Source organism: Papio anubis, chromosome 9, assembly GCF_008728515.1.
Source record: "Papio anubis isolate 15944 chromosome 9, Panubis1.0, whole genome shotgun sequence".
Classification (NCBI taxonomy): domain Eukaryota; kingdom Metazoa; phylum Chordata; class Mammalia; order Primates; family Cercopithecidae; genus Papio; species Papio anubis.
Window position 1 is genome coordinate 50,164,816 of NC_044984.1, and position 23,121 is coordinate 50,187,936.

A 23,121-nucleotide genomic window follows, 5' to 3' on the forward strand; every position below is an offset into this window, starting at 1 on the left:
AGATTCTTCAGAGGGTGGAGGTGAAAGTGAGGACACAGAGGGTTAAAGTATAAAGTGAGTAGGGGTGAGAGGAGGAGACATTAATGTCTTTTTAATTTTTTTTAATTTTATGAGTACCTAGCAAGTGTATATATTTATAGGCTACATGAAATATTTAGATACAGGGATGTAATATGAAATCAGACATGATGGAGAATGAGTTATCCATTCCCTCAAGCATTTATCCTTTGAGTTACAAATAATCCAGTTATATCATTTGTTATTTAAAAGTATACAATTAAGTTATTATTGACTACAGTCACCCTATTGTGCTATCAAACAGTAATTCTTATTTATTCTTTCTGGTTTTTTGTACCCGTTAACCATTCCCACCTACCCCCGAGCCCCCCACTATAGTTCCCAGCCTCTGGTAACCATCCTTCTACTCTCTATGTCTATGAGTTCAACTGATTTGATTTCAGAATAAGTGAGAACACATGATGTCTTTTTAAAGGACCTAAAAATATATTGAAAAAGACACAGCCTAGAAGACTATATTTAGTGTGTTAAATGTAGATTTGCTTCTGGAGCTTTGAGGGGAAAAGAATCACAATTAACTGAATATCAAATGAAAGCATATGAGAATATTCATTTTGTAAAAACCTTGAACACAACTTTTTCTCACATTATAGATAAAATAATTGTACATCAACCCATCTACAGGTAGTAGAGGGTTGAGAATAAGGAATGCCAGCAGAGAAGAATAAAAAGACCAGGGAAAGACTCAGGGACAACGATTGTATTTTGTTGTCATTGTTGTGTGCTTGCTTGTTTGCTTTTCAGGAGAAATGCATCTTAATCTTAATACAATCCTCAGATAATAACAACTGAAGAGAATTAACATTATTAATTACCTTGATGTATCTTATATTCAGTTTGTCCTGGACAAAGAATTTTTAAGTACCTATAAAATGGCATCATTTCTTTCTAACCCATTTGTAAATCCATTCCATGTAGCAAACTACAATCAACTGCATTTGTACATTCTGATGGATAAGGATGATCAAGGAAAAAATTGGACTATTTTACAAAACTTGATTTCTTAAGGAAATATCCACTGCTCATATATGTGAAGTTTAGGAAGGTTGTTGAAACAGTGGCAACACTGATTATTCTATAAAGGGAGAAAATAAATGTGGGCTGGTCGACTTGGCTTCTAGATGCATAGCCTTTTGCTATAGAATTCAAATATCTACTTCCTCATAAACCGTGATTTTTAAACAAGGATTGGGTAGATATCAAAGAACAGTGATGAAAAACTGCACAGTAATAAGAACTTTTATCCTGCTGGGACTGACAGATGACCCACACTTGCAAGTTCTGCTTTTTATCTTTCTATTTCTCACCTACATGTTGAGTGTAACAGGGAACCTGACTATTATCACCCTCACATTGGTGAACCACCACCTTAAAACTCCTATGTACTTCTTTCTCAGAAATTTTTCCTTCTTAGAAGTCTCATTTACTACAGTCTGTATTCCTAGATTCTTGTACAGTATATCAATGGGGGACAATACCATTACCTACAATGCTTGTGCCAGTCAAATATTCTTTGTTATTCTCTTTGGAGCAACACAATTTTTTCTCCTGGCAGCCATGTCCTATGACCGCTATGTGGCCATCTGTAAACCCCTTCATTATATGGTCATCATGAACAACAGGGTGTGTACCTTATTAGTCCTCTGCTGTTGGGTGGCTGGCTTGATGATCATTGTTCCACCACTGAGCTTAGGCCTCCAGCTCGAATTCTGTGGCTCCAATGCCATTGATCATTTTAGCTGTGATGCAGGTCCTCTCCTAAAGATCTCATGCTCAGATACATGGGTAATAGAACAGATAGTTATACTTATGGCTGTATTTGCACTCATTATCACCCTAGTTTGTGTGATTCTGTCCTACTTGTACATAGTCAGAACAATTCTGAGGTTCCCTTCTGTTCGGCAAAGGAAAAAGGCCTTTTCTACCTGTTCATCCCACATGATTGTGGTTGCCATTGCCTATGGAAGCTGCATCTTCGTCTATATCAAGCCCTCTGCAAAAGATGAAGTGGCCATAAATAAAGGAGTTTCAGTTCTTACTACTTCTGTTGCACCCTTGTTGAACCCCTTCATTTATACATTGAGGAACGAGCAAGTGAAACAAGCTTTCAGTGACTCTGTAAAGAGGATTGCATTTCTCTCAAAGAAGTAGAAGTTGTGATGAATTAGCGTAAAGTGAATGAAGAATACTCCCTAAATGTCATCCTACAGCTTTTAACTTATTTCATTGCTTCCTGACTACAGTTTAGTCAAGTGAACCTTCTCAATGACATTTAATATTGTATCCTAATCCCATCTTTATCAAAATCCTATTATTTCAAACCAAGGTCATACATTGTGTTTTCCCTCTTTGTGAAACTAAAAATTACTTTTCCAAAAATAAAGGTTTTTTCCACTTCTGATCTAGTCTTTTCTTCATTCCTCTAAGGAAAAGAAAAGTAAGAATACTTATCAGTATATACATTATCTACAAGTTAATTTATGTAGTAATAAAAAATTCTTTCTCTAATACAAAATTATCAAAATTAATATTATAAATCCAAGAATCAAAACAAAAAATAGAAAACAGCAAGAGACATATATAAAAAATAAATTAAATCAAATAAGGTATTCCAGGCCTATTAGGATAACTGGGAAAGAAGACATCGACAGGAGTTAAAATTAATCCGATCTGAAGAAATGGAAACACCTTCAAAATCTCTGGTAAGACATATTAGCTATTGCTTTATATTACATGAGAGGAAACTCATGCAAAAGGTATATATTTGATATAAAACAAATGTAAACATAAAATCACTTATTTCGGGTTACAAAATCAGAATGAATGCATAAGAGCAAATTGAAACACCAAAATTTAAGTGCTTATTAAATAAGATAACTATTTACCACAACATAAAGGTAATTAAAGGTTTAAGAAAATATGGAGAATATTCAACCAATATTCTTTTTTACACAGAAAAAAGAAGAAACTAAATGTGTTAAAAAAAATTAGAATTATGATCAAACGGAAAATAGAGGAAAATATTCAAAAGTTGAAAAGGTTAGAGCTGAAAGAAATTACTTCCACAGGCTGAAAAGGATGAAGATTAAATTATTATAAGAAAGTTGAAAAAAATACCTCATATTGAATTATAAACTCAGTGATTATTTATTTTAAATATCACAAGTGGGCTTTGACATAGCAATAAAACATTTCTTCAAATTATTTCTATTGACATAATTTTGAAAATAACTGCCACTTTTGAACCATGTCAAACTCTTTGTAAATGTCATAATTAATGTCTTTACACATCCTGTAAATACATTTTAAGTGCATCAAAATATAGAAATAAAAAGATTGTGTATACTGGCCAATATATCATAGGTAGGAAATGATGGAGCCTGATTTCTGATTTAAAATCGTGTTCAATCCACTGTATGACTTTTCCTTTGAGGTGGGAGCAGAATGAGAAAAGATGCTCTAACTGTAAGTATATGAGCTCACACAGCTCTCTTTCTCTCTCTTGCTTTCTTTATATAAAATTACAATGTTAGTTTATCAATGTGTCTACTATTTTTTAAATGGCTTTATTGACTTTAAAGAAAAAAATTAAAATTTTACAATTTTTGGATTTTACAATTATGGACAGATTTTATATACCATAATCTGTCCTATTCTAGTTTAAGTAAGATTTTATGTTTTGATAAGGAGAAAGTAGATGGCATAAAATTGAAGCAATCATCTCCCTGCCAATATCGAAGCATATTTATTATCAACATGACTTCAGGAAGCATTCACCTCAGAGCTCTGGTGTACTGAAATATCTTATGTATCTCATTTCTTATGTATTGTATTACATAAGAAATATCTAAATTAAGAAACCTGCACAAAAGACTCTCTAAAATATTCATAATCTAAACCAAAGTGAATGTAACTATTATATATTATATATTTGCAAAGCAGGACTAGATTTTTTAAATTAACTCTTTTTTTTTTATTATACTTTAAGTTCTAGGGTACATGTGCACAATGTGCAGGTTTCTTACATATGTATACTTGTGCCATGTTGGTGTGCTGCACCCATCAACTCGTCAGCACCCACCAACTCATCATTTACATCAGGTGTAACTCCCAATGCCATCCCTCTCCCTCCCTCCCCCATAACAGGCCCCATGTGACATTCCCTCCAGAGTCCAAGATCTCATTGTTCACCCCCACCTATGAGTGAGAAATTACGGTGTTTGGTTTTTCGTTCTTGCGATAGTTTGCTGAGAATGATGGTTTTAGCCATCCATGTCCTACAAAGGACAACTCATCCTTTTTATGGCTGCATAGTATTCCATGGTGTATGTGCACCACATTTCTTAATCCAGTCTGTCACTGGATGGACATTTGGGTTGACCCAAGTCTTTGTTATTGTGAATAGTGCTGCAGTGAACATACGCAGTGCATGTGTCTTTATAGCAGCATGATTTATAATCCTTGGGTATACCTGGTAATGGGATGGCTGGGTCATATGGTATTTCTAGTCTCTAGATCCTGAATCGCTATACTGTTTTCCACCATGGTTGAACCAGTTTACAATCCCACCAACAGTGTAAAAGTGTTCCTATTTCTCCAAGCATCCCTTCCAGCACCTGTTGTTTCCTGGACTTTTAATGGATTGCCATTCTAACTGGTGAGATGGTATCTCATTGTGGTTTTGATTGCATTTGATGCCGGGTGATGACAAGCATTTTTTCATGTGTCTGTTGGCTATATGCATGTCTTCTTTTGAGAAATGTCTGTTCATATCCTTTGCCCATTTTTGATGGGGTTGTTTGTTTTTTCTTTGTAAATTTGATTGAGTTCTTTGTAGGTTCTGCATATTAGCCTTTGTCAGATGAGTAGATTGCAAAATAAATTTTCTCCATTCTGTAGGTTGCCTGTTCACTCTTGATGGTAGTTTCTTTGCTGTGCAGAAGCTCTTTAGTTTAATGAGATCCCATTTGTCAATTTTGGCTTTTGTTGCTGTTGCTTTTGGTGTTTTAGACATGAAGTCCTTGCCCATGCCTATGTCCTGAATGGTATTACTCTAGGTTTCTTCTAGGGTTTTATGGTATTAGGTCTAACATTTAAGTCTCTAATCCCATCTTGAATTAATTTTCATATAAGAGTAAGGAAAGGATCCAGTTTCAGCATTCTACTTATGGCTAGCCAATTTTCCCCAGCACCATTTATTAAATAGGGAATCCTTTTCCCATTTCTGTTTTTAAGAGCCAGGTTTATCACAAGATCAGATGGCTGTAGATGTGTGGTATTATTTCTGAGGGCTCTGTTCTGTCTCCATTGGTGTATATCTCTTGTTTTGGTACCAGTACCATGCTGTTTTGGTTACTGTAGCCTTGTAGTATAGTTTGAAGTCAGGTGTTGATGCCTCCAGCTTTGTTGGATAATGTATTATAAAAATATATTAGGTAAAACAAAACAATTCAGGACAACAATACACAAATTGAAACAGATAGAGGAGTAGGCCAAAGAAACTAAGCCAGGTAGCATTGTTCCCATCTTTTAGATGTTAGTCCCAAGTGTTAATCTTCACTAAGGAAAAAAATGATATTTAGTAATTCATATCAGAAGCTTTGAAATTTCACCAGAGTGAAAAATAGCATTCTTCGGCCTTGTGAGTATAAGGTGAGAAATATAATAGCTTAAAAGGAAAGAATGAAAGCTCACTGATACTCCAGCAGTTGCTTCAAATAAGATTAAAAAATATGCTTATTTTATCAAACCAATGTATACCATAGCACTTATTTAATCAGCTCGTGTTTATGTTCTGACATTCTGGCTCCTAAAGTAGATTCTCAGAATTGGGAGCATGGCTTTGAAGTTATTTATATGTTCTGGATTGGCATCCTATTAAACCCACGTGTCTTTAATTTTTTAAAAATCTGATTTCAGAAGCTTTTAAACTGCTGTTTCCAATCAAATCACTGCTCAATCTTAACATAAGTGTGTTCCAGGTAAAATGGATTTTAGATAGACCATCACCGCTTCTGTAGATCAATATTCTGCTCAGTCCAAAGCTCTGTTCTGAGCTTTAGTAAAACAAGACCACCACTCCAGATATCTGTTTGGTGCTCCTTAAAAAAGTCTAAGCAGAAGATAGAGGAATCTTTGGTGCACACAGAACCAAATACAGGCCAAGTGTGGTGACTCATACCTACAATCCCAACACTTTGGGAGAGCCAGTGGAGAATCATTTGAGCCCAGGAATTGGAGACCAGCCTTGGACAACATAGAGAGACCTTTGTCTCCAGAAATATTTTAAAATCAGCCAGACACAATGGTCATGCCTGTAGACCCAGCTACTTTGAGGCTGAAGCAGAAGGATCACTTGAGCCCAGAGCTAAAGACTACAGTGAGCTATGATTGCCACTGCATTCCAGCTGAGTGGGAGAGAATGACACTCTGTGTCATAAATAAATAAATAAGGAAATGCAAATACACCTAGATGAAGCCAGTGGAAATTCTTAGCCTGCAGTATTAAACTGTGAGGTACAGAGAACCTCTGAGGTGCATGAACCTAATCACTTCACCTAGGTTAAGAGTGATGTCACATAGAAAGCAGCCTTGATAGTGAGGAAGCCACTAACCATGCTATCATCATTTGTCCAAGCATGTGACAGGTCTAAGGAGCTGGTCTCTGTAAAGGAACTGTGACAAAAGTAGTTAAACTTTTTTAGAATCCTAGCTCACATCTCCCTAACCATGGCAACAATCAGTTCTCTGTTAAAAATACTTAATTAGACCAGCTCCCTTATTTAGATCACCATTTGAAAACAAGTTCTTTTCTTTACCCTAATATATCTCACATAGTATTAGGGTCAGCCTTGTAATTTATAAACTTTCTGTAAACCTTCAGATGTTCACATTCAACTATAAAATTATAACATGTTTTCTTTAAAAGAAAGTTTTTGTTTTTATTTTTTCAGTCAAGGCTGGAGTGCAGTGGTGCAATCTCAGCTTACTGCAACCCTGCCTCTAAGATTCAAGGATTCTCGTGACTCAGCCTCCCTAAGCACCTGCATTACAGGTGTGCCACCACGCCTGGCTAACTTGCTTGCATTTTTAGTAGAGATAGGTTTTGCCATGCTGGCCAGGCTGGTCTCAAACTTCTGGCCTCAAGTAATCTGCCCACCTCAACCTCCCAAAGGGCTGGGATTACAGGCGTGAGCCACCACATGTGGCCTAAAGAAAGCATTAAGATAAATATTTTCAGGCAATATTATCCCGAAAAACATTGCACAGTTATCTAAAAATTTGGGGCAAAATGAAATTGTGATTAAATTTCTTATGCATTTCTTTGCACTGATGAAAACTGTGAATTATCAACTAAAAAATAAATAGATAAACAATGGTTTCCTGTGGCCAGGAATATTTAGAAAGCTTAAAAATCCATATGGCCTCTAATGTGTCATTTTATGAGGCACTGTGTTTATTCTGACAGATTTATTAATTACGATACTTCATTTATTCCCATACTAGATACAAAATGAACAGATGATGGATCTATCCACTTTGGGGTCTTCTCCTGAACTAAAAGTGCAGATAATTACAATTGATATACTATTTTGTACCTTGTTATTGACTGCCCTACAGTTTCACATTATTCATTTAATCTAAAACAACACTCTGAACCATAAAACCTCTAGAAGAAACCTAGGTAATACCTTATTCACCATAGGCATGAGCAAGCACCCCCATGTCTAAAATACCAAAAAGCAATGGCAACAAAAGCCATAATTGACAAATAGGATCTAATTAAACTAAAGAGCTTCTGCACAGCAAAAGAAACTACCATCAGAGTGAACAGGCAACTCCACAGAATGGGGAGAAATTTTTGCAATCTACTCATCTGACAAAGGCTAATATCCAGAACCTACAAAGACCTGAAACAAATTTATTAGAAAAACAAACAACCCCATCAAAAGTGCGGGCAAAGGATATGAACAACATTTCTCAAAAAGAAGACATGCATACAGCCAACAGGCACATGAGAAAATGCTCATCATCACTGGCCATCAGAGAAATGCAAATCAAACCACGAGATACCATCTCACACCACCAGAATGGCAATCATTAAAAAGTCAGGAAACAACAGGTGCTGGAGAGGATGTGGAGAAATAGGAACACTTTTACACTGTTGGTGGGATTGTAAACTGGTTCAACCATGGTGGAAAACAGTATGGCTGCATTCCTCAAGCGATCTAGAACTAGAAATACCATATGATCCAGCCATCCCATTACTGTGTATATACCCAAAGGATTATAAATCATGTTGCTATAAAGACATATGCACACACATGTTCTTTGCAGCACTATTCACAATAGCAAAGACTTGAATCAACTCAAATGTCCATCAGTGACAGACCGATTAAGAAAAATGTGTGGCACATATACACCATGGAATACTATGCAGCCATAAAAAGGATGAGTTCATGTCCTCAGGACATGGATGCAGCTGGTTCCACTGGCCTCAGCAAACTATCGCAGAAGAACAGAAAACCAAAACACCGTGATGTTCTCGCCATAGGTGGAATTGAACAATGAGATCACTCGACCTCCTCGAAGGAATATCACAATAATCAGCCTATTATGGGGACGGGAGGGGAGGGATTGCATTGGGAGTTATACCTGATGTAAAATGATGAGTTGATGGTAGTGCTGACGGAGTTGATGGGTGCAGCACACCAACATGGCACAAGTATACATATGCAACAAACCTGCACATTGTGCACATGTACCCTAGAACTTAGAGTATAAAAAAAAAAGAGAGAGAAAATAAAAAAAAAACTCTGAGTAAACAATGAGAAAATATCATTAATGCATGAGAGTTCTGAAATGTAACCATTATAAGATTATTACATTTTAACCACAATGTCTGGCATCTAATGAAAAATTAAATAAATTATTAAAGAAGTGACCATAAGTTGGGGGCAAAAACAGCGAAAATAGTCCACAAGTGACTCAGATGTTGAAGCCTGTTGGTAGACACTTTAAAATAACTATTATAAATATTTGAAAGATGTAGTAAGAGGGTAAACAAAATAGAGAAAACATGAACAATTAAAAATGAGCCTGAAATCTACATGTAGAAATCAAATGAAAATTCTAAAAGTAGAAAATGTCGTATTTGAAATTAAAAGTTGGGGGTGAGTAAAACAGTAGGAAACAGGTGATGATAAATGTGTTGTACTCAACGGCAAGTCAGTCAGAAATATCCACACTCTCAAGTTCAGAGACATCAGAAAAGACAAGACTCAAACAGAAGTTCAGAGACATATGAAACAAACAAACTTTCCAAAATATGTTTATGTCCCACAAATGGTGAGAAAGAACATGGCAGAATCAATGTTTGAAGACATAATGACCAAAGAATTTCCAAAACTTACTAAAGATATCTATTAACTGATTTGGGAAACTCAGAAAACCTCACTAAGAGCCAAAGAAAACCATAACTGTGTACCACATATCAAACCATAAGAAGCTCAATCCGAAATTTTAAAAGCCCTCAGAAAAAGCAGGCACATTATTGTGCACAACCAGACAAACAATTGGTGGTTTTAGTAGAAAGTGGAAGCCAAAGGATAACAGAATAGTACCTCCAAAGTGCTGAAGAAAAAAGCTTCCATTTCAGAGCTGTATACTAAGGAAAATAAAGGCAAAGTAAACAAAAGCAGTTAAATGTTATTGGCAGCATAACTTCATAGTAAGAAACACTGCAGAAAGTTGTTATAGTTGACGGAAAATGATTCCAAATAGAAAATGGAACACTTATACACTGTTGGTGGAAGTGTAAATTAGTTCAGCCATTGTGGAAAGCAGTGCGGTAATTCCTCAAATAGCTAAAAGCAGAACTATCATTCAAACCAGCAATTCCATTACTGTGTATACATCCAGAGGAATAGAAATAATTTTAGGAATATAAATCATTCTACCATAAAGACACATGCACACAAATGTTCATGGCACTATTCACAATAGCAAAGACATAGAATCAGCCTAAATGCTCATCAATAACAGGTTGCATAAAGAAAATGTGGTACATATATACCATGGAATACAGCCAACAGACACATGAAAAAATGCTCATCATCACTGGCCATCAGAGAAATGCAAATCAAAACCACAATGAGATACCGTCTCACACCAGTTAGAATGGCGATCATTAAAAAGTCAGGAAACAACAGGTGCTGGAGAGGATGTGGAGAAACAGGAACACGTTTACACTGTTGGTGGGATTGTAAACTAGTTCAACCATTATGGAAAACAGTATGGCGATTCTTCAAGGATCTAGAACTAGATGTACCATATGACCCAGCCATCCCATTACTGGGGATATACCCAAAGGATTATAAATCATGCTGCTATAAAGACACATGCACACGTATGTTTATTGCGGCACTATTCACAATAGCAAAGACTTGGAATCAACCCAAATGTCCATCAGTGACAGACTGGATTAAGAAAATGTGGCACATATACACCATGGAATACTATGCAGCCATAAAAAAGGATGAGTTTGTGTCCTTTGTAGGGACACGGATGCAGCTGGAAACCATCATTCTCAGCAAACTATCACAAGAACAGAAAACCAAACACCGCATGTTCTCACTCATAGGTGGGAACTGAACAATGAGATCACTTGGACTCGGGAAGGGGAACATCACACACCGGGGCCTATCACGGGGAGGGGGCAGGAGGGAGGGATTGCATTGAGAGTTATACCTGATGTAAATGACGAGTTGATGGGTGCTGATGAGTTGATGGGTGCAGCACACCAACATGGCACAAGTATACATATGTAACAAACCTGCACATTATGCACATGTACCCTAGAACTTAAAGTATAATAATAATAAATAAATAAATAAAAACAAAACAAATATATATATATATATATACACACCATGGAATACTATACTGCCATAAAAAAGAATGAGATCATGTCTTTTGTGGGAACATGGATGGAGCTGGAGGCTATTATCCTTAACAAACTAACTGACAAATAGAAAAACCAAATACCAGATGTTCTCACTTATAAGTGGGAGCTAAATGATAAGAACTTATGAACACAAAGAAGGAAACAATGGACACTGCAGTCTACTTGAGAAGGGAGGGTGGGTGGAGGTAGAGGAGAAGAAAAGATAACTATTGGGTACTGGGCTTAATACTTGGGTGAGGAAATATTAATAATATGTACAACAAACCCCCAACCCATGACACATGTTTACCTATGTAACAAACCTTCAGAAAAATACAAACCAAACATTACAGTTAAAAAAAAAGAAGATGCATGCAACTGACAAAGACATTAAGAGTGAAAAAAGGTAAATGTAAAAGACTACAAAACAAAAATTTTAAAATATGTTTTGCTGAGTTTAAAATATGCATACAAGTATGAAACATGATAATAATTGCGCAAAGCGCAAAAAAATCTACATAAAGATAGACTATTTTAAGTCATTCCTGTAAATCTTATGTTGTTCAGGTTGTGGTTAAAAATACTAACTAAGCAGTAAAAAGTCAAATAATAAATGTTGTACTCATTACTGAAATCATGATAAGAATATTACAAAATGATAAAACTAAAAAGTTAATAGATAAAAAAATGGAACAATAAAAAATGCTTAATCTAAATGATTTTATGAATGTATTAATAAGAATGAAGAACATGAGGTGAATAGAAAAAAACTAGCAAGATAGTAGACATAAAACTCATTATAATTGTTAGAGTAAATACTTTGTAATTGCTGATAAATATAAAAATGTGAGGTCCGTTCCAAGATGGCCAAATAGGAAGAGCTTAGGTCTGCAGCTCCCAGTGTGATTGACACAGAAGATGGGGGATTTCTGCATTTCCAACAGAGGTACCTGGATCATCTTATTGGGACAAGTTGGGCAGTGGGTGCAGTCCACAGAGGGCGAGCTGAAGCAGGGCAGGGCATTGCCTCACCTGGGAAGCACAAGGGCTCAGGGGATTTTCCTTTCCCAGCCAAGGGAAGCCGTGACTGACTGTACCTGGAAAAATATGACATTCTTGCCCAAATCCTGTGCTTTTCCCATGGAGAATTTCCAGCAGACCAGGAGATTCTCTCCCGTGCCTGTCTTGGTAGGTCCCATGCCCACAGAGCCTTGCTCACTGCTAGAGCAGCAGTCTGCGATTGACCTGCGAGGCTGTAGCTGGGCGTGGGGAGGGTCGTCCACCATTGCTGAGGCTTGAGTAGGTAAACAAACTGACCTGGAAGCTCAAACTGGGTGGAGCCCACTGCAGCTCAGCAAGGTCTACTGCCTCTATAGACTCCACCTGTGTGGGCAGAGCATAGCTGAACATAAGGCAGCAGAAACTTCTGCAGACTTAAATGTCCCTGTCTGACAGCTCTGAAGAGAGCAGTGGTTCTCCCAGCAAGGTGTTTGAGCTCTGAGAACGGGCGGACTACCTCCTCAAGTGGGTCCCTGACCCCCATGTAGCCTAACTGGGAGACGCCTCCCAGTAGGGGCCAACAGACACCTCATACAGGCAGGTGCCCCTCTGGGATGAAGCTTTCAGAGGAAGAATCAGGCAGCAATATTTGCTGTTCTGCAGCCTCTGCTGGTGATACCTAGGGAAATAGGGTCTGGAGTGTACCTCCAGCAAACACCAACAGACCTGCAGCTGAGGGACCTGACTGTTAAAAGGAAAACTAACAAACAGAAAGGAATAGCATCAATATCAACAAAAACGACATCCACACCAAAACCCCGTTGGTAGGTCACAATCATCAAAGACCAAATGTAGATAAAACCCCAAAATGGGGAGAAACTAGAGCAGAAAAGCTGAAAATTCTAAAAATCAGAGCACCTCTTCTCCTCCAAAGGATCACAGCTCCTCGCCAGCAATAGAACAAAGCTGGACAGAGAATGACTTTGAAGAGTTGACAGAAGTAGACTTCAGAAGGTCAATAATAACAAAATTCTCCTAGCTAAAGAAGCATGTTCTAATCCATCTAAAGAAAGCTAAAAACCTTGAAAAAAGATTAGATGAATGTCTAACTAGAATAAACAGTGTAGAGAACAACTTAAATGACCTGATGGAGCTGAAAAACATGGCACAAGAATTTCCTGATACATGCACAAGCTTCAATAGCTGATTCGAGCAAGTGGAAGAAAGGGTATCAGTGATTGATGATCAAATTAATGAAATAAAGCGAGAAGACAAGTTTAGAGAAAAAGAATAAAAAGACATGAACAAAGCATACAACACATACGGGACTACATGAAAAGACCATATCTACATTTGTTTGGTGTACCTGAAAGGGAAAGAGAGAATGGAACAAAGTTGGAAAACACTTTTCAGGATATTATCCAGGAGAACTTCCCTAACCTAGCAAGGCAGGCCAACTTCAAATTTCCTGAATTTGAATACAGAGAATACCACAAAGATATTCCCAGAAAAAAGCAATCCCCAGACACATAATTGTCAGATTCAACAAGGTTGAAATGAAGGAAAAAATGTTAAGGGCAGCCAGAGAGAAAGGTTTGGTTACCCACAAAGGGAAGCCCACCAGACTAACAGCAGATGTCTTGGCAGAAACCCTACAAAGGCAGAAGAGAGTGGGGGCCCATATTCAACGTTCATAAAGAAAAGAATTTTCAACCCAGAATTTCATATCCAGCCAAACTAAGCTTCATAAGTGAAGGAGAAATAAAATCCTTTACAGACAAGCAAATGCTGAGAGAGTTTGTCATCACCAGGCCTGTCTCAAAAGAGCTACTGAAAGAAGCACTAAACATGGAAAGGAATAAGCAGTTCCAGCCACTGCAAAAACATGCCAAATTGTAAAGACCATCGATGCTAGGAAGAAACTCCATCAATTAACGGGCAAAATAAACAACTAACATAATAATGACAGGATCGAATTTACACATAACAATATTAACCTTAAATGTAAATGGGCTAAATGCCCCAATTAAAAGACACAGACTGGCAAATTGAATAAAGAGTCAAGACCCATCAGTGAGCTCTATTCAGGAGACCCATCTCACATGCAGAGACACATATAGGTTCAAAATAAAGGGATGGAGGAAGATCTACCAAGTAAATGGAAAACAAAATAAGTGGGGGTTGCAATCCTAGTCTCTGATTAAAAAAAAAAAGACTTTAAACCATCAAAGATCAAAAGACACAAAGAAGGCCATTACATAATGGTAAAGGGATCAATTCAACAAGAAGAGCTAATTATCCTAAATATATATGCACCCAATACAGGAGCACCCAGATTCATAAAGCAAGCCTTTAGAGACCTACAAGGAGACTTAGACTCCCACACAATAATAATGGGAGAATTTAACACCCCACTGTCGATATTAGACAGATCAATGAGACAGAAGGTTAACAAGGATATCCAGGACTTGAACACAGCTCTGCACCAAGTGGACCTAATAGACATCTACAGAACTCTGCACCACAAATCAACAGAATATACATTTTTCTCAGCACCACATCACACTTATTCAAAAATTGACCACATAGTTGGAAGTAAAGCACTCCTCAGCAAATGTAAAAGAATAGAAATCACAACAGAATGTCTCTCAGAACACAGTGCAATCAAATTAGAACTCAGGATTAAGAAAATCACTCAAAACCACACAACTACATGGAAACTAAACAACTTACTCCTGAATGACTACTGGGTAAACAACGCAATGAAGGCAGAAATAAATACAGCTTTGAAGGCTTGTTTAACTTGCTGATTCCTCAGAGTATAAACAAATGGGTTTAACAACAGGGTAATTGAAATATTGAGCACATTTACTCCTTTGCTTAAAGCAACTCTTTCATTTGCTGATGGCTTTATGTAGATAAACATACAACTACCATAAGTGATGGAGACAACAATGGTGAGAAGAGCAGCTGGAAAAGGTTTTCTTCTTTTGCTGCGCTGAAGGGAATTTCAGAATTGTCTTGATGATGTAAGAGTAAGAAAGGATTACTAAAAACAGTGTGACAATAGGTGTCATCACAGCTGATAAAAAGGCAATCAGTTCCAGTAAATGTGTGTCTGAGCAAGAAAGTTGTAGGATAGGAGAAATGTCACAAATGAAATGATCAATGATATTTGAAGCACAGAAATCCAAGTTAAAACCTAAAATCAGGGGATGGAAAATGATCAGGAGCCCAGTTACCCAAGAACTGAATACAAGCTGGTAGCAAACTTGTTACTCATGATGAACGTATAATGCAAAGGTTTGCAGATGGCAACATAGCGATCATAGGACATAGCAGCTAGAAGGAAAAAATCTGTAACCCCCGAGAATATGTAAAAAAACAACTGAGATGTACAACCATTATAGGAAATGGTCTTTTCCCTGGTAACAATGGTGATTAGGAATCTGGGAATGCAAGCAGTTGTGAATGAAATTTCCAGAAAAGAGAATTACGGAGGAAGAAAAACATTAGAGTCTTGAGCTGGGAATCCAGCAGAGTGAAGGAAATGATAATGAAGTTCTCAATCATGCTCAACACATAATTTAGAAGTAGAAATAAGAAAACTACAATCTGTAACTGAGAATTATCTGTCAGTCCCAGAAGAATAAATTCTATCTGCCTTGTATGATTCTTCATTTCTCTGTTGTGATTTCAATCAAATCCTAGGAATAAAAAGGTGCATGAGTTGGGCTAGGTCCAGAAAAAGATATAGGATAGTTTCTATATTTACAAATATACACATTTAAGAGGTAGTACTCTATGGATGTTGAAGATATGATATAGAACTATGCAACAGAAACTGTAAACTAAGAGTTTAAAATTACAACAAACATCATCTCAGTTTTGAAAATTGATTTGCAAATCCTTTAATAGTTGATTTTTTTTCATGCTTCCACTTCAAGATTCCACTGAATTGTAACTAATTCCAAGTTTGTCAAGTTGTTAAATAAATTAGATAAAGGTCTTGGTTCAGGATTCAAAAATAGTTCATTCATTTTAAAATTTTAATTTCACCTAAGAAAATGATGCCAGTGTAATGAATTAAGACCTAAGTTAAGGGAAGGCACAGTGGCTCATGCCTGCCATCCCAGCACTTGGGAGGCCAAACTGGGGATTGCTTGAGGCCAGGAGTTGAAGACCAGCGTGAGCAACATAGGGAGATGCCAGCTTGGGTGACAGAGCGAGACCCTCTCTTTTTGGTTAAGAATTAAAAGACCTACAGTTAAATTTTGAAACTTTAGATTATATTATATTAAAGTGACATTTGTTTAAAGCCCTGCTATGTAGCCTTTTTCAACTTCTCTGTGAACTACATATGAAGATATGGAAAAATGCCCCTAAAAAGTATGAGTTGATACCACAACAAAATAAATACTAGTTGAATCTAGGAAACTCAAAACTTAATATTATGCATATACAGCCACATTTACCAAAAAAAAAAAAAAAAGCCTATTTAGGACTTAAAAATTTTGTCTTGTGTACTCAAGACCATAGGAGTAAGAAAGAAAACAGATAAACATTGCATCTCTTCAAAATCTCTGTAGTTACAGGTACCTACAGTCTAAACCTACTTTCTAGATGTAATACTGTGAGTGAAAAATCAGTGCTTTCTTGCCACACTGTCTGAGTCCCCAACAATTATTTATGAAGGTAACCAGTGACTATTAATTTAGGGAAATAATGGGGTAGGAAGGGTGTAATCATTTGAAAGGGACAGAAGGATTCTGATGGTATTTTAAGTTTGTTATTGTAGGTTTCCCAGAGTATCAGATTGCCAATGAAAAAAGTGAAGTGAGTAACAGTACAGAAGTAAAGCGAAGGTGACAGCCTGTTAGGAATTAGAAAGTGGACTTAAAATCCAGCTAAGGATATGAGAAATAACTTATCAATGGCTACTGAGAAAAACAGCAATCCACTCTCAGGGTTAAAGTTTGGGAAGCTTCTTTATTGTTTAAGAATTAATTTTTAAATGTTAAGCTGAGTATCACAAACAAACAAACAAAAAAACAGGACATAAGAAAGTGTAAAATGGCTAAGTTAACAGTTTAAAGTCAAAGATCTTGAAATGTAAATAAAAGTTTAATAAAATTTGGAATTTTTTCTCCATTATTGTTAGTTATATGGTCTTGGGAAAACTAACTTCCTTATTTTAATTTTTTCATCTGCAAAAAAAGGTAAAATAATTTTGATCTCGGTTAGAAGGACTGAGATGTATACACAACATATGTCTAATAACTTTAATAACCAGGGAAAAGATTATTACATATAAAAGTTAAGGCCAGGCGCAGTGGCTCATGACTGTAATACCAGCACTTTGAGAGGCCAAGGCAGGCAGATCACGAGATCGGGAGTTCGAGACCAGCCTGGCCAATATGACTAAACCTTGTCTCTACTAAAAATACAAAAATTAGCCAGGCATGGTGGCAGGCACCTGTAATCCCAGCTACTCAGGAGGCTGAGGCAGGAGAATTGCTTGAACCCAGGAGGCGAAGGTTGCAGTGAGCCAAGATCATGCCATTGCACTCTAACCTGGGTGACAAGAGCAAGACTCTGTCCCCCAGAAAGAAAAAAAAATTAAAAATGTAGTTAGAGTGTCCATTGTTTTATCAAGCTTCAAATAGCTGCAGATATAGCAGAGCTCCCTAATCACCAAAATCTTTGGAGACGGTGGGGGCTTCTGGATAGTGGAAAAGATATTCCATTTGTATCATAAAATAAATTACATAATTTATAAAAATCACACTTCTGTAGTTAAACATAACTATGTTTCCAAATTTCAGCATCTGATGAGTATAGAATTTGTTCTATTTTCTCAGTTCTGAAAATCAAATATATTTGAGTGAAATTTCTTCTAGCTCACTTTTAAGATAGAGGGAAGGCCTGGGTGTGGTCGCTCATGCCTGCAATCCCAGCACTTTGGAAGGTTGAGAGAGGATATCTCCTGAGCCTAGTAGCTCAAGACAAGCCTGGACAACATCATGAGACCCCATTAGTTTAAAAAAAATTAAAAAGAAAAACGCAGAGAAGAAAAACAGTGATAAGGAGAACTGTAGAAAATTCTGCTCACAGCATCTTTATCTAAAATCATATTAAGAAACTATTGTTTCTAATACAATATTAAATTTTATTTTTTAATAGTGTAAGAAATCTACTTACAACTTTTCAAATTTAAAGTGAAGGGTAAATTATGCTGAATTACTTCTCATCTAATTGATTTCATTATCCAAATTCAGGTGTAATATTAGCAAATTAAATGATGTTTATTTTAGTAAAATTTTGTGTGCTTGTTTCAAATAGCTACAAAACTCAAGTTATTCACTAGAATGCAAATGTCACTGACTCATTTGACTTAAAACTAAAACTAATATATTCTTTAGAAAATGCACTGACTTTTCATATGGTGAGAATAAAATTCCTGTTTTTTAAGTACATATTATTTGAGAAAAAGCTTAGTAAAAGAGACACATGTGTGATAATCCTTAAAAAGGACATATTTCTGTGAGGAAAAGACAATATTAGAAAGAAGGATGGGGCTAAAGTCATAATATTTTAAAATTTTCAAAATATAAAGGCATCTTCCAAACTTCTTTTTGAAAATGAAGTTAAGAATTGAGAGTTAGAATATGAAATTGTTGAGGAAATGGTAAACTATGAATTCGTAAATATAAAAATATAACCAGAAAATTACTACAATGAAAACTAAAAGAGTTTTCAAAAACATCTATTTTCCAACTTCAATAAGTGTAAAACATTTAACTGGCTTATTAAGCAACTATAAACATCTAAGAATAAATAATTTTCATTTTACTTACATACTTCTTATATATAAAGATTAATGTGTGCTAGCTATGCCAAAATAGCTAAGACTTAGAAAAAGAACACGGATAACTTGAAAGGCAACCCTCCTTTTTGCATGTAAGTGCAAAAATACAAGATAAAACAATATAAATGAAGAATAAATAACCTGTGATATGTTCACCTTCAATGGAATGTTTTGCTGCAGATAAAATGTTCAAACTATAGCTACATACACTATATGAATAAATCTTAGATATGTAATATTAAGTCCAAAAAGCATGTCCCAGGAAAATCATATACTTGATACAATATATAGAATACTAGTTCCCATATAATATGATAGGGTTAATAGATGATTGATGGATACATACATACTTATGTACAGACATAGAGACAGATTCAAGGAGAGAGAAAATGAGAGAGAGAGAGAGAGAGAGAGAGTGTGTGTGTGTGTGTGTGTGTATAAATACATTATGCTTGTTGCAAAAAATTGTCTTTTCTTCCCAGTGACTATTCCCATCAGAAATGCCTAAATACTTGCAGTAACTACATGTTCCAGGAGAAATTTTACAATACTAAAATATGGTTCAAAACATTTTTGGTTCAACTTCATACAAGAAGCTATAACATGGCCAACACAGAAAAATAATACGTGTTACATTGAGTAAGTTTTATTTTCAACTTAAATGATACATTGACAGTCCAAAATTAGTAATTATCTATTTAATGCTACCCAACTAACAGTATAAAGGAGGAAAGCAGTATTTTCGAGATGTCACATACTCTGCCATCAAATGTAGATTCCTAAATTAAAGCAATATTAAGCTTTCCTGGGACAGCAAGACTAAGTGAATGGGCATTCCTAATTGACCAATTAAATCCTAAGAGTTTTTTTCACTGAAATAAAAGCTAAACAAAGACACTGACCATCATCACTATTATTCAGCACTATTCTGAACTCTGTAACCAAATTAAGCATATAAAAGCAAATTATACATGATGAAATTCAATTAAATATTTGGTTGGTAGACAAAATAGATTTACTTTCTATGGATCTTGACTGGGTCCTTAGAATATGAAAGATAATAGATTGAAACTATTATAATAATAAGATAATTCAGTAATTAGAGCAGATAAAACAAATTTCTGAAAGGAAAACATTTTTAAAATATATAGTATAAAATGTACCTTTCAAAAAAACAAGTAGTTGAATTCTCATATTATGTATCAACTAAATGTCATGGTAGAGTTTAAGAGTGAAAAATAACTTAATATTTAAAAATAAGCAAGTCTAAATAATTTATTCATTCAGATAATTTTTTTAACTTAATATTTAAAAATAAGCAAGTCTAAATAATTTATTCATTCAGATAATTTTTTGGGAGGGAACATGGTCTCACTCCGTTGGCTGGGCTGGACTGCAGTATCATGATCATAGCTCACTGCTACCTCCAACTCTGGGCTCCAGCAATCCTCTTGCCTCAGCCTCCTTAGTAGCTGGGATTACAGGTGCCAGCCCCTGCACTTGGCTCTGATAATAACATATTTGGATGTGAGAATACTGATAAATATATATTCTCATAAAAATATTCAATGTATACATTAGATACAAAATTCCAAAAAAATTTGTGTAAATTGATTTTATTTTTTAATGTCTACATTTGCTGCATATAGCTATGACTTTTGCAAATGTATACAAAACAGTCATGATGAAAAATTAAATTCTCTTGTAGCGAGATTAAATTATGATACATTTATATTTTAATAAAAGTTCAGTTATTCTTAATAATGTTTTATCAAAGGAAGCGATTAAATACAACACAAGTTTTTAAATCTTCTTTATTTTCTAATAAGAGTGAAAACAACTACCAATAAATTCAGAAACTGATTATATATTTTAGAGTTATATTTTCAACTAAGAAAACAGTGATGCACTTCCTTTATCTTTTTCAGGGATAGGGTCTCACTCTGTTGCCCAGGCCGGGTTGCAGTGGCCCAATCATAGCTCACTGTAACTTCAAACCCTAGCTCCTGGACTCAGGTGATCCGCCTCCAGAAGTAGCTAGAACTACAGATGCGCATCACCACACCTGGCTAATTGTTTTGATTTTTTTTTTTTTGTAATGATTGTTGGGGTGGGTGAAGGGGGTGTATCATTATGTTGCCTAGGCTGGTCTCAAATCCCTGGTCTCAAGCAACGCTTCCACCTCAGCCTTCCAAAGCACTAGGATCCTCCCAAAGCACCGGGATTACAGGTATAAGCCACCACACCCAGATTTGTTTTACTCTTGAGCAAACCTTTTCTGTCAATTTGTAAAGTAGCTAAACTATTTCCAAATAAACTTAGAACATAAGAACTGAAAGAGAAAAAAGTAAACTATATTATGTAATATACAGTATTTTTTCTTCTCTTAAATTAAAACAATTAATTAAATTTCTTCTGAATTAAATTTTGTCAATCAATATTTTTGCCTATTCTGAAGTGTTACTTTTATTGTTGAATATGTAATATTTTTCTTCTACATGACTTAGCATATTATCTCAATATGAATTCAAGAACATTCATCTCTCAATGTTAATCCTTGGCAAATTGTTTTCTCTATCATCCTTCTTAGTAGATTTCTTCTCCTCTTTAGTAATTTTTCAGTGAATTATTTCCAGTATTTTAAAGGAAATGGTAGATGTTAGAGAACCACAGAAAACCGGCATCCTTGATCTCATCTTATTTTGCTACTTTTCATTTTGCCAGTGAGTCTGTGTTCTAACATATACATTTTCTGTAAAATACATTGAGCATTTCTGTAAATTCAGTGTGATTATCAGAGTATATAAAGCGGACTTTTATTCTTCAACCAGAGCAAATATGGCAATCAATAATAATAAGTTGTCATCACTCACACATATTGATCAGAATAAGCAGTTCCAAAAGAAATATGTTTTCCTGTTTTTAAAAATGCGTGAACACAATGAAGTCAATTCTCCAGGAAAGATACCTTTAACCTTGTTATGTTTGATTGACTTCTAAAATTGTTTAGGTTTTCTTTATCTAGATGGAAGTACAACAAACTTCATTCCTTCCAAAATTCTACAGTGCAGTGTTGGTTTAAATTACTAAAGCATTAGAAATGCAGGTGCAAGTGAGTGCATAAATAAAACCTCACATTCTTGCATTTAGGGATTCAGAACATAGAAAATGAGGAATTATTAATGTCTTATTAAAAGAGGAATAATAAAGTATAATCTCTGGGTCACTGTTATTTGTTTGTAACACACATTGTATTCGTAATTATTCTTTTATTTGTGAAGAAAAGTAACACCACTATTTTACTTACCATTAGCAGTATATAATGATATTCCTTTCTTTTCCTCTAGAATACATGAACAACTGTAATAAAAGGCAAATTTACTCATTGGGAAACAATATTTAATTTGTCACCAGGAAAATTAACATAAAATAATCTCTCAGGTTAATTCAAAGCAGAAAGTTGAGATGTAAATGTAATTATTCTTCAATACCACATGTATCTGAACACATGGAAGTATCTATGTTTTCTATAATAAAGATTGCTAATAAATTCCTGTTTTTAACACCAGATAAATTATAAGATAACATGTATGTCCAAATAATTCCACCACACAAACCTTTGCAAAGATTATTATAACTGAGATGATTTGCTTTAAACTTGTGAAATATTTACTAGTTTCCAACTAATTAAAAAGAGTGACTTTCTCTGTGGAAAATCTAAGGGGATGGTGTCCCTACAGAAAAACAGAGAAGATTAAATATATCCAAAACAGCCTATAAACACCTGTTGGCTTATGTCTTTATCATTTAAATAAAAGTAGGTTTATTGTTTCAAACATGATGATAGAAAGCACCATTAGGTTTGTCACATTAAAAATAACCAGGAGAGGTGGAGCAAGATGGCCGAATAGGAACAGCTCCAGTCTCCAACTCCCAGAGCAAGCGACACAGAAGACAGGTGATTTCTGCATTTTCAACTGAGGTACTGGGTTCATCTCACTAGGGAGTGCCAGACAATCGGTGCTGGTCAGCTGCTGCAGCCCGACCAGCGAGAGCTGAAGCAGGGCGAGGCATCGCCTCACCTGGGAAGTGCAAGGGGAAAGGGAATCCCTTTTCCTAGCCAGGGGAACTGAGACACACAACACCTGGAAAATCGGGTAACTCCCACCCCAATACTGCGCTTTAAGCAAACAGGCACATCAGGAGATTATATCCCACATCTGGCCGGGAG

The 23,121-nt window shown here is 35.7% G+C and overlaps 2 protein-coding genes across 2 annotated transcripts; one reads left to right on the top strand and one right to left on the bottom strand.

Moving 5' to 3' along the window:
- Nucleotides 1-398: 398 nt before the first annotated feature.
- LOC101015284 (olfactory receptor 6C2) lies at nt 399-2,788 on the top strand. Its single transcript, XM_003906529.3, has one exon. The coding sequence runs from the start codon at nt 1,291-1,293 to the stop codon at nt 2,227-2,229; it is 939 nt and encodes a 312-aa protein (XP_003906578.1). The 5' UTR covers nt 399-1,290; the 3' UTR covers nt 2,230-2,788.
- Nucleotides 2,789-14,734: 11,946 nt separating this feature from the next.
- LOC108584353 (olfactory receptor 6C70) lies at nt 14,735-17,154 on the bottom strand. Its single transcript, XM_021933828.2, is given in 4 exon segments — nt 14,735-14,979; nt 14,981-15,293; nt 15,296-15,517; nt 15,520-17,154. Coding segments are annotated over 4 exon segments (933 nt in total). The 5' UTR covers nt 15,704-17,154; the 3' UTR covers nt 14,735-14,765.
- Between the last annotated feature and the right edge of the window lie 5,967 nt (nt 17,155-23,121).

Coding starts and splice junctions, on each gene's coding strand:
- LOC101015284 (XM_003906529.3), top strand. CDS start 1,291: ATGAAAAACTGCACAGTAATAAGAACTTTTATCCTGCTGGGACTGACA.